General features: G+C 48.5%; 1 protein-coding gene across 1 annotated transcript in view; it reads right to left on the reverse strand.

The window, feature by feature from the left end:
• LOC308577404 (phospholipid-transporting ATPase ABCA1-like) overlaps positions 1-13,596 on the reverse strand; it is a 76,572-nt gene that overhangs the window by 32,172 nt on the left and 30,804 nt on the right. The window contains exons 17-27 of the mRNA XM_081177519.1: positions 13,367-13,571; positions 11,841-11,960; positions 10,068-10,239; positions 8,428-8,559; positions 6,730-6,869; positions 6,179-6,316; positions 4,021-4,241; positions 2,978-3,044; positions 1,980-2,182; positions 907-949; positions 655-759 (exon numbers count right to left, since the gene is read on the reverse strand). Coding sequence (XP_081033645.1) covers positions 655-759; positions 907-949; positions 1,980-2,182; positions 2,978-3,044; positions 4,021-4,241; positions 6,179-6,316; positions 6,730-6,869; positions 8,428-8,559; positions 10,068-10,239; positions 11,841-11,960; positions 13,367-13,571 — 1,546 coding nt within the window. The remainder of the gene's footprint in view (positions 1-654; positions 760-906; positions 950-1,979; positions 2,183-2,977; positions 3,045-4,020; positions 4,242-6,178; positions 6,317-6,729; positions 6,870-8,427; positions 8,560-10,067; positions 10,240-11,840; positions 11,961-13,366; positions 13,572-13,596) is intronic.

The raw sequence follows: 13,596 nt of genomic DNA on the forward strand, positions 1-13,596 counted from the left end.
CTGTCCCCCAAAAACAGTCCTTCTGTCTTGTCAGGATTCAACCTCAATCTGTTAGCTGCCATCCATCCTCCAACCGCCTCCAGACACTCACACAGGATCTTCACTGGTTCTGATTTAAAGGAGAGGTAGAGCTGGGTATCATCCGCATACCGGTGAACAACCAGCCCAAACCCCCTGATGATCTCTCCCAGTGGCTTAATGTAGATATTAAAAGCATGGGGGAGAGGACGGAGCCCTGAGGCACCCCACAAGTGAGAGCCCAGGGGTCCAAACACTCATTCCCCACCACCACTTTCTGAACACGGCCCAGGAGGAAGGAGTGGAACCAGTGGTTTCGAAGCTGCCGAACGATCAACCAGGAGGGAGAGAACATGCCAGTCGGGCATGTGTCTCTGCCAGGGTCCTACTCGAGAGTAGGACGAGCTTCGGACACAAAAACGGTTGGCCAAGCCCTAGCGGTGCACCGGTTCCAGAAACACAAAGCCATTGGCGTTGCAGACAAGTTTCCACCCCAACCGGAGGGCAGCAATCCCGCCTCGGTGCGGACCGGAACCGTGGCAGATATCCTCTGGTGCCCAAGCCGAGGGCAGTACAAAACCGACTTTCTCCGGAACCTTCCGGCACTTACTTTTTCCGGAACCTTCCGGCACTCACCGGGCTCAGCATCCGCCACTTCCGAATCCTCGCTTAGCGTCCGCAGGGTGTAACCAGAGGCCGGTGTAGACGTTCTGAGGTCGGCAGGGGCCGTCTCCATGTCTCCTGCCCGGGGGAGAAAGAAAATATAACCCAGTTGGAAAAAATTTGGAAAAAACGAATATTCCCAAAACCGAAAATTCGGGCAGAGTTGTGAATTTTTTTGTTGTTGTTCCACTGACAGATAGACAAGACAGCTGACCTTCACCTTACCTGCGACGTCGACATTGGTGTCTTCTGCCACTTTCAAGAATATCTGGAAGAAAAAGCAAAGTTGCGCTTTAAAACAGAGGGTCCCTCCTCCATTCCCCCCTCTCCAACTTCCGGGTCTCGCCGCTCGCGCAGCAGTGCTGATTTGCTCTTGTGCATGCGCAGAAGCGCCAAATCGCGGCGCTGCGGTTTGTGGATGTGCCTCCGTCACGGATTATATCCGCAATCCAAGGTTCCACTGTATTGTAATTATATTATTAGCCTGCCGTTCTATTATATTATTATTATATTATTAAATTATATTATTAGTGGAATGCAGGTGGCGCTGTGGGTTAAACCACAGAGCCTAGGACACGGGTGTCAAAGACAAGGCCCGCGGGCCGAATTCAGCCCGCCAGACCTCGTCATCTGGCCCGTGTAGCCGCCGCCAGCCTTCACCTTTTATTCTCTTTTACTCACTAGAGTAACCCCGGGGGATCCCTTTCCAAGTCTACCATCCTAATCGAAGCCTAGGACAGTTGTGTTGGCAGCTTATGGGGTAAAATCCTCAAAAAAAAACCTCAACAACTTCAACCCTAAAAAAAAAAAAAAAAGCTCAACAATTTTAATCCTAAAAAAAGCGCAACAACTTTGGTTGGCCCTCACAGCCCTTCACTTCGTCAAATCGGGCCCTCCTTGAAAAAAGTTTGGGCACCACTGGCCTAGGACTTGCCGATCAGAAGGTCGGCGGTTCGAATCCCCGCAATGACGGGGTGAGCTCCCGTTGCTCGGTCCCTGCTCCTGCCAACCTAGCAGTTCAAAAGCACGTCAAAGTGCAAGTAGATAAATAGGTACCGCTCCGGCGGGAAGGTAAACGGCGTTTCCGTGCGCCGCTCTGGTTCGCCAGAAGCAGCTTAGTCCTGCTGGCCACATGACCCGGAAGCTGTACGCCGGCTCCCTTGGCCAATAAAGCGAGATGAGCGCTGCAACCCCAGAGTCGGCCACGACCGGACCTAATGGTCAGGGGTCCCTTTACCTTTTTATATTATTAGCCTGCCGTTCTGATTGTTCAGTTTTCCTTTTTCTCGTTTACGAACCTCTTCCAGGCTGGTGTCCGAAATCCCGTACCCCGAGATCCCCAGTTCCGCAAGGCGGGCGTCCAACTCCCGGAACAGCTCCCCAAAGGTGCCATCTTTGGCCCCGCTGTACGGGAGGACGTATAGGACTTCCTGGCAGACATCCTCCACCAGTCGAGACCCGGGGACCAAATTTTGGATCACAGCCGTCAGCTGGGGCACATCTGCACAAAAACGGGGGAAACACACAACACTGAAAGGTTGGAAAGAAAAAGAGGGAACATTTTACCATATGTGGTGGGATTGCAAGAAGGTGAAAGGCTTCTGGGAATTGATCTATAATGAGTTGAAAAAGATGTTGAAATATACATTTGTTAAGAAACCAGAGGCCTTTCTTTTAGGAATAGTAGGAAATGAGATAAATAGAAAGGACTGTAAACTTTTCCAATATGCAGTAACTGCAGCGACAATACTACTGGCCCAAAGATGGAAACAGGAACAACTACCGACGTTAGAAGAATGGAGAATGAAACTGATGGACTATGCAGAACTAGAAGATCAGATATCTACGAGACCAAAAGTTCGTCGAAGATTGGGGGAAATTTTCAGATTATTTGAAATGTATATGTGATGAGCAAATAACACTAGTGGGATTTCAAGAAGCTCTGTGAATGTTTGAGGAATATTGTGTTGAAGAAAAATAAGAGAGTGAAGGTATATAAAATGCAATATAAAAATTAGGAAATGTGTAATTAAAAAATTGAATAATGGATGATTGTTAGAGAGGCTGAAGGAAGTCCAAAAGAGCAAATATGTGATAAATTTAGGTTGGATATTATAAATGCATGTTGGAAAATTAATAAAAGTTATTTATTAAAAAAAGAAAGAAAGAAAGGTTTGACGGCAGTCATTTCCCCCACCCCCCACCCCCCGAGCCCGGCGGATTCCCCATCTGCGCCTGTCGCCGGCATATGGTGCTTTGGCAGGATTCGAATACGGTGCTTTGGCAGGATTCGCACCTGTGCCCTCGCTGTTCTGCTCACTGCCCAGACCGGTGTCGCAACTTCTTTCTGAGTCGCTGTCCACCTGGAGAGGAGGAGTTGAAAGGAACAGTGAGTTTGACACCCGTAGAATTTTTTTAAGTCTCTTGTATTAAGACAGATAAAAAGGTTTTAAATTTTGATTGCTAAGAATATAAGGGGCTTTATGGACGTGCGTGAATGAGGAAAGAAAAACGGAGCCAAGAGGGGGAGTGGAAGGAAGTCAGCTGAGTTAAGATTTATTATTTGAATTTTTGTTTGTGATGGTTATAATAATATAATAATTTATTATTTATACCCCTCCCATCTGGCTGGGTTTCCCCAGCCACTCTGGGCGGCTTCCAACAGAATATTAAAATATTTAGAAGACATCTGAAGGCAGCCCTGTTTAGGGATGCTTTTAATGTTTAACAGAGTATTGCATTTTAGTATTTTGTTGGAAGCCGCCCGGAGTGGCTGGGGAAACCCAGCCAGATGGCCGGGATATAAATAATAATAATAATAAATAATAATAATAACAATAACAATTATTATTATTATTATTATTATTATTATTATTATTATTATTAATGGCCGGCCACCTTGACAGGATCCTTGCCTTAAGTGGGGCTCAGACTTAAGCGTGATTCCTTTCCAACTCTGGGTTTGTATAAATAAGAAATTATTATTATTATTATTATTATTATTATTATTATTATTATTATTATTACTGAGGATGCACGGCCACTTTGACAGGATCATTGCCTTGAGCAGGGGCCAGACTTAAGCGCGGTTCCTTTCCAACTTTGTGCTTGTATAAATAAATTAATAATAATAATGATAATATTTTGTTGTCATTATAAAACTAATAAATTCTATTTCAAAAAAAGAAAAAGAAAGCCCAATTAAGGAGCGTGACGTGCGTCGTCCCCCCCCCACCAGTGACCCCCCTCCCCGATCACCCCACATATCCCCAATAAACTGAAAGCTCTCCTTTCAGAGAAAACCACTGTCCTGTTTTGGGGTTTTTCGCTCAAGTTTACCTTTTTGCCGGCGGGGGGCACCACCCCGTTGACCCCCGCCGAGTGGCGCCCCCTGCCCGCCTCCCTCTTCACCAGCGTCAGGTAGTATCCTGTGCCCAGCTTGGTCTTGAGGAAGAGCGAGGATCCGCAGCAGCAGAGGCGTCCCTGGGAGATGATGGCCACCCGGTCGCCCAGGAGGTCGGCTTCGTCCATGTAATGCGTCGACAGGATGACCGTCCGGCCTGGAGTCGGCAGGGAAAGAGGGGAGACGCGGGTCAGATTCGCAAAAACGCACCTTTCCTCTCTTTTTTAAAAAATACAGTCATACCTTGGGTTAGGGACACAGGTAGCGCTGTGGGTTAAACCACAGAGCCTAGGGCTTGCCGATCAGAAGGTCGGCGGTTCGAATCCCCGAAATGACGGGGTGAGCTCCCGTTGCTCCGTCCCTGCTCCTGCCAACCTAGCAGTTCGAAAGGACGTCAAAGTGCAAGTAGATAAATAGGTACCACTCCAGTGGGAAGGTAAACAGCGTTTCCGTGCGCTGCTCTGGTTCGCCAGAAGCGGCTTAGTCCTGCTGGCCACATGACCCGGAAGCTGTACGCCGGCTCCCTCGGCCAGTAAAGCGAGATGAGCGCCGCAACCCCAGAGTCGGCCACGACTGGACCTAATGGTCAGGGGTCCCTTTACCTTTACCTATACCTTGGGTTACAGACGCTTTGGGTTGCGCGATTTCGGGTTGTACACCGCGCCAAACCCGGAAGTACCAGGACGGGTTACTTCCAGATTTTGGCGCTTTGCACATGTACAGAAGCACCGAATCGCAACGCGCGCGTGCGCAGACATGGCACTGCAGGTTGCGAAGTTGCAGGTTGCGAATGTGCCTGCCGCACGGATCACGTTTGCAACCCGAGCATTCACTGTACTATGTATTAAAATTTCCAATCAAACCATACTAAGCATTCCAAATTACAGTGGTACCTCGGGTTACATACGCTTCAGGTTACAGACTCCGCTAACCCAGAAATAGTGCTTCAGGTTAAGAACTTTGCTTCAGGATGAGAACAGAAATCGTGCTCCGGTGGCGCGGCGGCAGCAAGAGGCCCCATTAGCTAAAGTGGTGCTTCAGGTTAAGTACGGAACGAATTAAGTACTTAACCCGAGATACCACTATATACATGTTATTCAATAATCAAACAGTCCAAATATTATGCCAAATTATAAAAAAAACTGGCAGTATCTTCCCATGTTCTGAGGTCGGGGGGGGGTCTGATCATCTCATACTTTCTTCTGCTTTCATAATTTTCGTTTTACAGTTGTGTGCTTTGTTGCTTATATTGTCTTGTGATGGCCACTGGCTGTAAACAATATAAATCTACGGATTGATTGAATGCTGGTGTGTTTTCAATTGATTTTACAGTGGTGCCTCGCAAGACGAAAAGAATCCGTTCTGTGATTCTCTTCGTCTAACGGTTTTTTCGTCTTGCGAAGCAAGCCCATTGAAGGATTAGCGCTATTAGCAGCTTTTAGCGGCTTATCTGCTGATCGGATCAGCTGATAAGCGGCTTAGCGGCTTAGAAAAGGGGGGGGGGAGGAAAAAAACCCAGCAGGAACACGCAAGACATTGTCGTCTTGCGAAGCAAGCCCATAGGAAATTCGTTTTGCGAAGCACCTCCAAAACGGAAAACTCTTTCGTCTAGTGAGTTTTCCGTCTTGCGAGGCATTCGTCTTGCGGGGCACCACTGTAAATAGTTTTTGCTAATAGTTTTCGGTTCATCCTTTTTGGTAAACATCAGGAAGAGCTTTCTGACAGTAAGAGGTGTTAGGACTGTCGAACGGTCTCCCACGGGAGATTGTAGACTCTCCTTCCTTGGAGGTTTTTAAGCAGAGGTTGGAAGGCCATCTGTCATGGATGCTTTAGCTGAGATTCCTGTGTTACAGGGGGTTGGACTGGATGACCCCTGGCGGTCCCTCCATCGCTACCATTCTTTAATTCTGCGATTCTAAGAGTGGCCTCCCCCAAGGCTCTACAGACTCTCAGAACAGAAATATAAGTTCTTCCAGGGCAGATTCTTAAAAATACCTGCATAAAATTAATCGGGGAGGTGGTTTGATCCTGTGTGTCCAAATGCACAAAGAAAACCGCCCCCCGTCCTCCAAATAAAAACCCCACAACTCAGACCTGTACGGTATTTGAGCAGGAGGTCCCATATGCCACGGCGAGAGTAGGGGTCGACACCGGCCGTCGGCTCGTCCAAGATCACCACTTTGGAACCCCCCACGAAAGCGATGGCCACAGACAGTTTGCGTTGCATGCCTCCTGGAAAGGTAAAACGTTGGAGGGGATGGAATAGGACGTCCCTATTTTCAGGGGAGAAACGTTGGAGGGGATGGAATAGGACGTCCCTATTTTCAAGAGAGAAACGTTGGAGGGGATGGAATAGGACGTCCCTATTTTCAGGGGAGAAACGTTGGAGGGGATGGAATAGGACGTCCCTATTTTCAGGGGAGAAACGTTGGAGGGGATGGAAGAGGATGTCCCTCTTTTCAGGGGAGAAATGTTGGAGGGGATGGAAGAGGACGTCCCTATTTTCAGGGGAGAAACGTTGGAGGGGATGGAATAGGACGTCCCTATTTTCAGGGGAGAAACGCTGGAGGGGATGGACCCTGTTCATTCCTCTTGCCTTAGGACCCCCCTCCTTCTCCCCCATATCCTATGACCCCAAAACTCACCTGACAGGTTCTTGGTCTGATCTCGCCTCTTGTGGGGCAGACCCACATCCTGGATGATCTGTTCCATCTCTTCCCGGACTTGCTCTCCAGAGAGGCCCTTGAGGCGGCCGTAAAACCAGATATGCTCTTCCACGGTCAGGCTGGAGGGGGACGGCGAGTTTTTTGGGAAGGTTGCGGTAAAGAGAGAGAGAAGACGTCAAGACCCCGAGGATGCTAAATACTTTGAGGTGAAAACGCCATTAGATCAAACCTCTGCGCTGGAAGAGAAGTGCTTCAGCTTCTCTGTATACTGTCTATTTGCCGGGATAAATGACAATGTGTTGCATTATGGCAATGCGTTCTACGTAGGGATGCCTCTGAATAATAAATTATTATTTGTCAAAGAGAAAAATAACTACCAAACTTTTAAAGGTAAAGGTAAAGGGACCCCTGACCATTAGGTCCAGTCGTGGCCGACTCTGGGGTTGCGGTGCTCATCTCGCTTTATTAGCCAAGGAAGCCGGCGTACAGCTTCCGGGTCATGTGGCCAGCAGGACCAAGCCGCTTCTGGCGAACCAGAGCAGCGCACGGAAACGCCTTTTACCTTCCCGCCGGAGTGGTACCTATTTATCCACTTGCACTTTGACGTCCTTTCGAACTGCTAGGTTGGCAGGAGCAGGGACCGAGCAACGGGAGCTCACCCCATCATTGCGGGTATTCAAACCGCCGACCTTCTGATGGGCAAGTCCTAGGCTCTGTGGTTTAACCCACAGCACCACCCGCGTCCCTAACTTTTAGAAGGCATCTAAACTTTTAGAAGACATCTAAAGGCAGCCCTGTTTAGGGAAGATTTTAATGTTTCATAGGTTATTGTATTGTATTATTAGTTGTCAAAGACGATTCGGAAACATCAGCTGGTGCAGAAATCAGCGGCCAGATTGCTCACCGGACGGCAAGACAGCTTGAGCCTATTGCACCGATCCTGCACTAGCTATGAATAAGTTTCCGAGCCCAATTCCAAGGACTGGATTGGACTGATAAAGCTTTAAATGGCTCAGAACATCCCTGTATGAACCGACCTGGACCCTAAAATCAGGTCCAGTATACCTGAAGGAGCGTCTCCACCGCCATCGTTCATCCCGGACATTGAGGTCCATCTCCCAAGGGCCTTCTGGCGGTCCCCTCCCTGTGAGAAGCCAAGTTACAGGGAAGCAGGCAGAGGGCATTCTTGGTGGTGGCGCCTGCCCTGTGGAACACCCTCCCGCCAGATGTCAAAGAGAAAAATAACTACCAAACTTTTAGAAGACACCTGAAGGCATCCCTGTTTAGGGAAGCTTTAATGTTTAATAGGTTATTGTGTTTTGACCTTCCCGCTGGAGCGGTACCTATTTATCTACTTGCATTTTGACGTGCTTTCGAACTGCTAGGTGGGCAGGAGCAGGGACCGAGCAACGGGAGCTCACCCCGGCATTGCAGGGATTCAAACCGCCAACCTTCTGATTGGCAAGCCCTAGACTCTGTTCGACTCTGATCGGCAAGTCCTAGACTTACAGCGCCACCCGCGTCGCCAATTTTAGGCATCAGGTGAAAACGTTTTTTCTCTAACCAGGCAGATTAACACCCTATCCTTAAAACTGGGGGCCGCTGGGCGGGTTTGTTTTTGTGTGATTTTACGCCCGAAACCAAAGAGACAAACAGACGAGAAAATAAGCAAGTTACATGTCGAAGAGGACGTTGTGTTGAGGACAGACCCCCATCGTTCTCCGGATGATGTCCATGTCGGAGCAGATGTCCCTCCCCATCACATACGCCGTCCCGGAACTGGGGGGCAGCAAGCCGGTCAGGATGGACCTGAGATGTCGCAAAGAGGCGGGGAGAAATGATCGATTCGGTACCCAAACTTAGCTCCCAGCTGTTGTGCAACAAGTCGTCCTTAAAAGGTCAGCAAACTTTTTCAGCAGGGGGCCGGTCCCCTGTCCCTCAGACCTTGTGGGGGGCCGGACTATATTTTGAAAAAAAATACATACGAACGAATTCCTATGCCCCACAAATAACCCAGAGATGCATTTTAAATAAAAGGACACGTTCTACTCATGTAAAAACATGCTGATTCCCAGACCGTCCACAGGCCGGATTGAGAAGGCGATTGGGCCGGATCCGGCCCCCGGGCCTTAGTTTGCCTACCCACGGGTCAAGGAAATGGGTGCATTTGAAAACGAATTGTTAGAGGTGCACCTGCTAAAGTCGTCATTGTTTAGAAAAGGCCATCCTGTTACTTAGATGGTTCAGTACATTGCTGAATTTATTGCATATTTATTTCATAACATTTATATGCCGCTCGATTGTAAGGGGGCAGGTTGGGAAGTCTCAAAGCGGTTTATATCTACTAAATGTTTCGTTTTTAATTGAAAACATTTCCTTTATATTATTGCAAAATAAGGTTGATTACAGGGAACGGAATGTGAATTAGAAATAACCGGGAAAACTATGCAGTGACAAGGGGAACAGAAACAGAAGCCGATTTTTGGAAAGATTGCGTTAGATTTCTTTTTAATTTACGGCTGATTCGTTACGATTCTGAATATCAATTAAAAAACGATTTGGCTAAAGAAATAAAACGTTTCTCTTGAAAACATTAAGATAAATTCAACAGTGTAAGTAAGTTTTGATGGATGCAATAAGGGAATGTCGAATGGTTTCGTTTTTGTAAAATATGTAGGGATTTATGACACACAAAATGAAGCGTGGAAAGAGAAGGGAAGTCACCTGATACTTTAAGGATGTTTAAATGACTATTCCAAATTGCAAAACAGAAAATGTAATAAAAATTAAGTAAGAAAAAAAGAAATAAAATGTTTGCGGAACAGGTTATTGCTTTATCTTTTGTTAACTGCTTTGGGTATGTTTGTTTGTTTAAAAAGCAGTGTATAATCGTTATGAGATACCTTATCTTTTGCTGTAGAAGACTGACTTTTTCCCTCCTAAAAAGTAAGGGGAAATGTGTGTGTGTGTGTTATGGAGCGAATGCAGGCTGCGCAGCTATCCCAGAAGCCAGAACAGCAAGAGGCAGCGATCCCTCTTGCTGTTCTGGCTTCTGGGATTCAGAATATTTTTTTTCTTGTTTTCCTCCTCCAAAAACCAGGTGCGTCTTATGGTCTGGTGCAACTTATAGAGCGAAAAATACGGTAAATAAAAATAATGAGAAGAGAACAAAGGTGTTCACGCAGAGACCATTTTTAGCAGGAATGTGCTTCCTCGACTGATGTCGTTCGGCAACCACTGGAGGGCTAAAAGTTCCCCAACTTTGGAAAATAAACAGAAACTAACCTCCAGGTCAACATATTCCCGGCTCAACTTACATCGTGGTCGTCTTTCCGGCCCCATTGTGCCCCAGGAAGGATGTGATCTGGCCCTCGTAGAAGTCGAGGCTCAGTCCGTTGACGGCAATCTTCCCACCGCTGCGATAGATCTTCACCAGGTTACGGATCGAAACCCCCACCTTTAGGTGGGCAGGAGCGTCCTCCACGATCACTGCAGGGAAACGAGCCACGGGGTCAGAAAGCTGTGCGCAAATGTGCATTTGTTCTGTTCCATTCACGAGACGCATCCTCAAAGCACAGGAAAGGTAAAGGACCCCTGGACGGTTAAGTCCAGTCAAAGGCGACTATTGAGTTGCGGTGCTCATCTTGCTTTCAGGCCGAGGGAGCCGGCGTTTGTCCGCAGACAGATTCCCGGGTCATGTGGCCAGCAGGACTGAATCGCTTCTGGCGCATGGCGGAAACCAGAGTGCATGGAAACGCCATTTACCGTATTTTTCGCTCTATAGGACGCATTTTTCCCCCTTCAAAAATGAAGGGGAAATGTGTGTGCGTCCTATGGAGCGAAGACGCCATAGCCCCGCGACCCTCTCCTGGCTGGGGAGGTGACGCGCGGCTATGGCAGCAGCCTCTCTGCTGCGCGCCTTTCCGCTGCTCCCCGACCTGCTCTTTGGGGCTGGTGGTGGGCTTCCCCCCGCCAGCCCCAAAGAGCAGGTCGAAAGGAACCTGAAGCCTGGAGAGCGAGAGGGGTCGGTGCGCACCGACCCCTCTCGCTCTCCAGGCTTCCAAGGTAGCTGCCTGAAGGCGACTGAACGCACCTTAAACGGCACCTTGTTTTAGAGGGGGAAAACAAGAGGGGGGAAATTCTCCCCCTCTCTGCGCAGCGCCTCCTGCCGCTTCGCTGAAGGGGCGCTGGGCAGAGAGGGGGAGAATTTTTTTTACTTGTTCTCCCCCCTCTAAAACAAGGTGCATCCTATTGTCCGGTGCGTCCTATGGTGCGAAAAATACGGTACCTTCCCGCCAGAGCGGTACCTATTCATCTACTTGCGCTGGTGTGCTTTCGAACTGCTAGCTTGGCAGGAGCAGGGACAAAGCAACGGGAACTTACCCCGTCACAGGGATTCGAACCGCCGATCTTCCGATTGGCAAGCCCAAGAGGCTTGGTGGTTTGGACCACAGTGCCACCCGCTTCCCTAAGGTAAAGGACCCCTGGACAGTTAAGTCCACTCAAAGGCGACTATGGGGTTGCGGCACTCATCTCGCTTTCGGGCCGAGGGAGCCGGCGTACAGCTTCCGGGTCATGTGGCCAGCAGGACTAAGCTGCTTCTGGTGAACCAGAGCAGCGCACGGAAACGCCGTTTACCTTCCCGCCGGAGCAGTACCTATTTATCTACTTGCACTTTGACGTGCTTTCAAACTGCTAGGTGGGCAGGAGCAGGGACCAAGCAACGGGAGCTCACCCTGTTGCGGGGATTCGAACCGCCGACCTTCTGATCAGCAAGTCCTAGGCTCTGTGGTTTAACCCACAGCGCTTTATAAATCCCAATAAAGTTTGGGGTGGCATGTTAAAAGTATAGATACTAGTCTCAAAGGACACAGCGTTTTTCTGATTCAAGGGACCAGACAGCTTTTGCTTCCCTGTCGTCCGAGACCACGAAGACAAGAGGCTAAAAGGGCTTTCAAGTTTTGTTCCCTTGTTTTCTGAGCTCCAACAAAGCATCGAGAGATACGGTTGCCGCACAGGCTGGGGGAGGCTGCCCTCCAAAGGAGAAAATAGGCAAAGGGGCCACGCCAAAAAGGCCCTGCAGGCTTTACCTTCGGCCGAGTTGAGAGAATTTGTAGGGATGGGGCGAGGGGAGCGATCAGCCAAGGCCTCTCCGAACCAGTAACTCTTTTGGAATGGAAAATTCCACGGCTTGGGGATCCCATATTGGCCTGGAACACAAGCAGGAACAGTAAACTGGGGTGGCGACAAAAATCAGAGTTGCCAAATTTTGAAGAGCGAAAAAACGAGGACATGACTTCTGCTTTTAACTACAGATCGCCTCTCATTCTAAATATATGTAGGCTTTAGAAGCTGTGATCCATTGCTAGTAGCAATGTTCTTAACTTTCTTTTTTTCTCCCTTTTGAAGGAATGGGTTTCTGTGCAGTCAGAATCCAAAACCCGCATTTTTCCTTCTCCAAGGGAGCATTTCTAAAATGCATTAACTTGAGCTGTTGAGCAAATGCATAAAAGGAAACCAGCTGTATAAACAAAGTGCTCTCCTTTATCAGTCCATGACGGCAATGAGTGGCCTTGACTGTTCCAGTGGAGCAGGGATGGCACGTCTGGATCTTATCTTACATCCTGACCACACTCTGACACACAAGCGTAGTCCGGGAACAGCGCCAGGAGAGTTGGTGACCTTCTTACCCCAAGATAAGAGTGCCGGAACAGGAATACCCTTACATGGTCAAGAATACAGGAAGCGGAACACCCTTTCATGGTTAAAAATACCGGAGCAGGAACATATGTGATGTCAACCTGCGTGTATAAGCTGCCGTAGCTGGATTCCTGGGGAAGGGGGTGCCTGGAGGATATATATACTGCATGAATTTTCTCATTTCTTTGGACTTGCTGTGGACTGACCACGCACGGGCCTTCTGCTATCCGGAGAGCAGAATAAACTCTTTCTCGGAATCAACCTTGGTGTCATTTGACTCCTTCCTCCCTGTTCTGGGAGCAACGCTCACCCTACCATCAGTAAAGTCTTGTACAGAAATTTTAATCCTGAAAGGGAGGGCATGTCCTGGGAAAAGAGGACATATGGCAACCCTACGTGATCGACCTGCAAAAACTACACTCGCGGATTGTTCAGTTTCTGTTAATTGATTCTCATGAAAACTTACAGATTCTGGCTTCGCGCAATTAACTCAAGGCAGTGTCAATTTACTCTTGGCAGAAAGCCAAGGTCTGCTTGACCTAGAAACTATTTACACTGATTGGTTAACGACCAGCACTCAACTCTGTTATCTAGGAATGCTAGCACAGTTTGGGGTTAGGTGTGTTGAAGGAGTAGGAGTGCTGTGTATGGTTAAGAGAGAGATAGAAAGAAAGGATTTATTTGCTTTGTTTTGTATGCAGAAACTCTGCTGTTTTTTCCCCCTTTTAATAAATCCTGTAAATAGTTATTCTGAGTCTAGCTGACTAGTCATTTCCACCTCAACTAGCTTCTTCGCTGTGCAGGAAAACTCTGCTACATTTTGGCTAAAGCCATTAGGGCTATGCCTGACACTTCAAAGTTCCATGACTGCGTTGAAATTCTCGCCGCCTTGCGAGAACGGAGGTGCGTCGCTTACCTGGGAATACGCCTTCGATGTACCACGTGGCCAGTCCGTAGAGGACGGCGTCCAGGAGAAGCAACCCGCCCGATGTGGCAAAGGTGTACCGGTCGCCTTCCACAGGGCTCGAGTTCAAGTTGTACCACTGGATGCCCAAGCCCTGCTCCTCGTAGAGGGAGAAATATTCGCAGCCGAAACCAAAGGCGACGGGCGACAAGAGGCTCTGTCGTGAGGGAGAGATGGGGCGG

This window comes from Podarcis bocagei, assembly GCF_964188305.1.
Source record: "Podarcis bocagei genome assembly, chromosome: 18".
Classification (NCBI taxonomy): domain Eukaryota; kingdom Metazoa; phylum Chordata; class Lepidosauria; order Squamata; family Lacertidae; genus Podarcis; species Podarcis bocagei.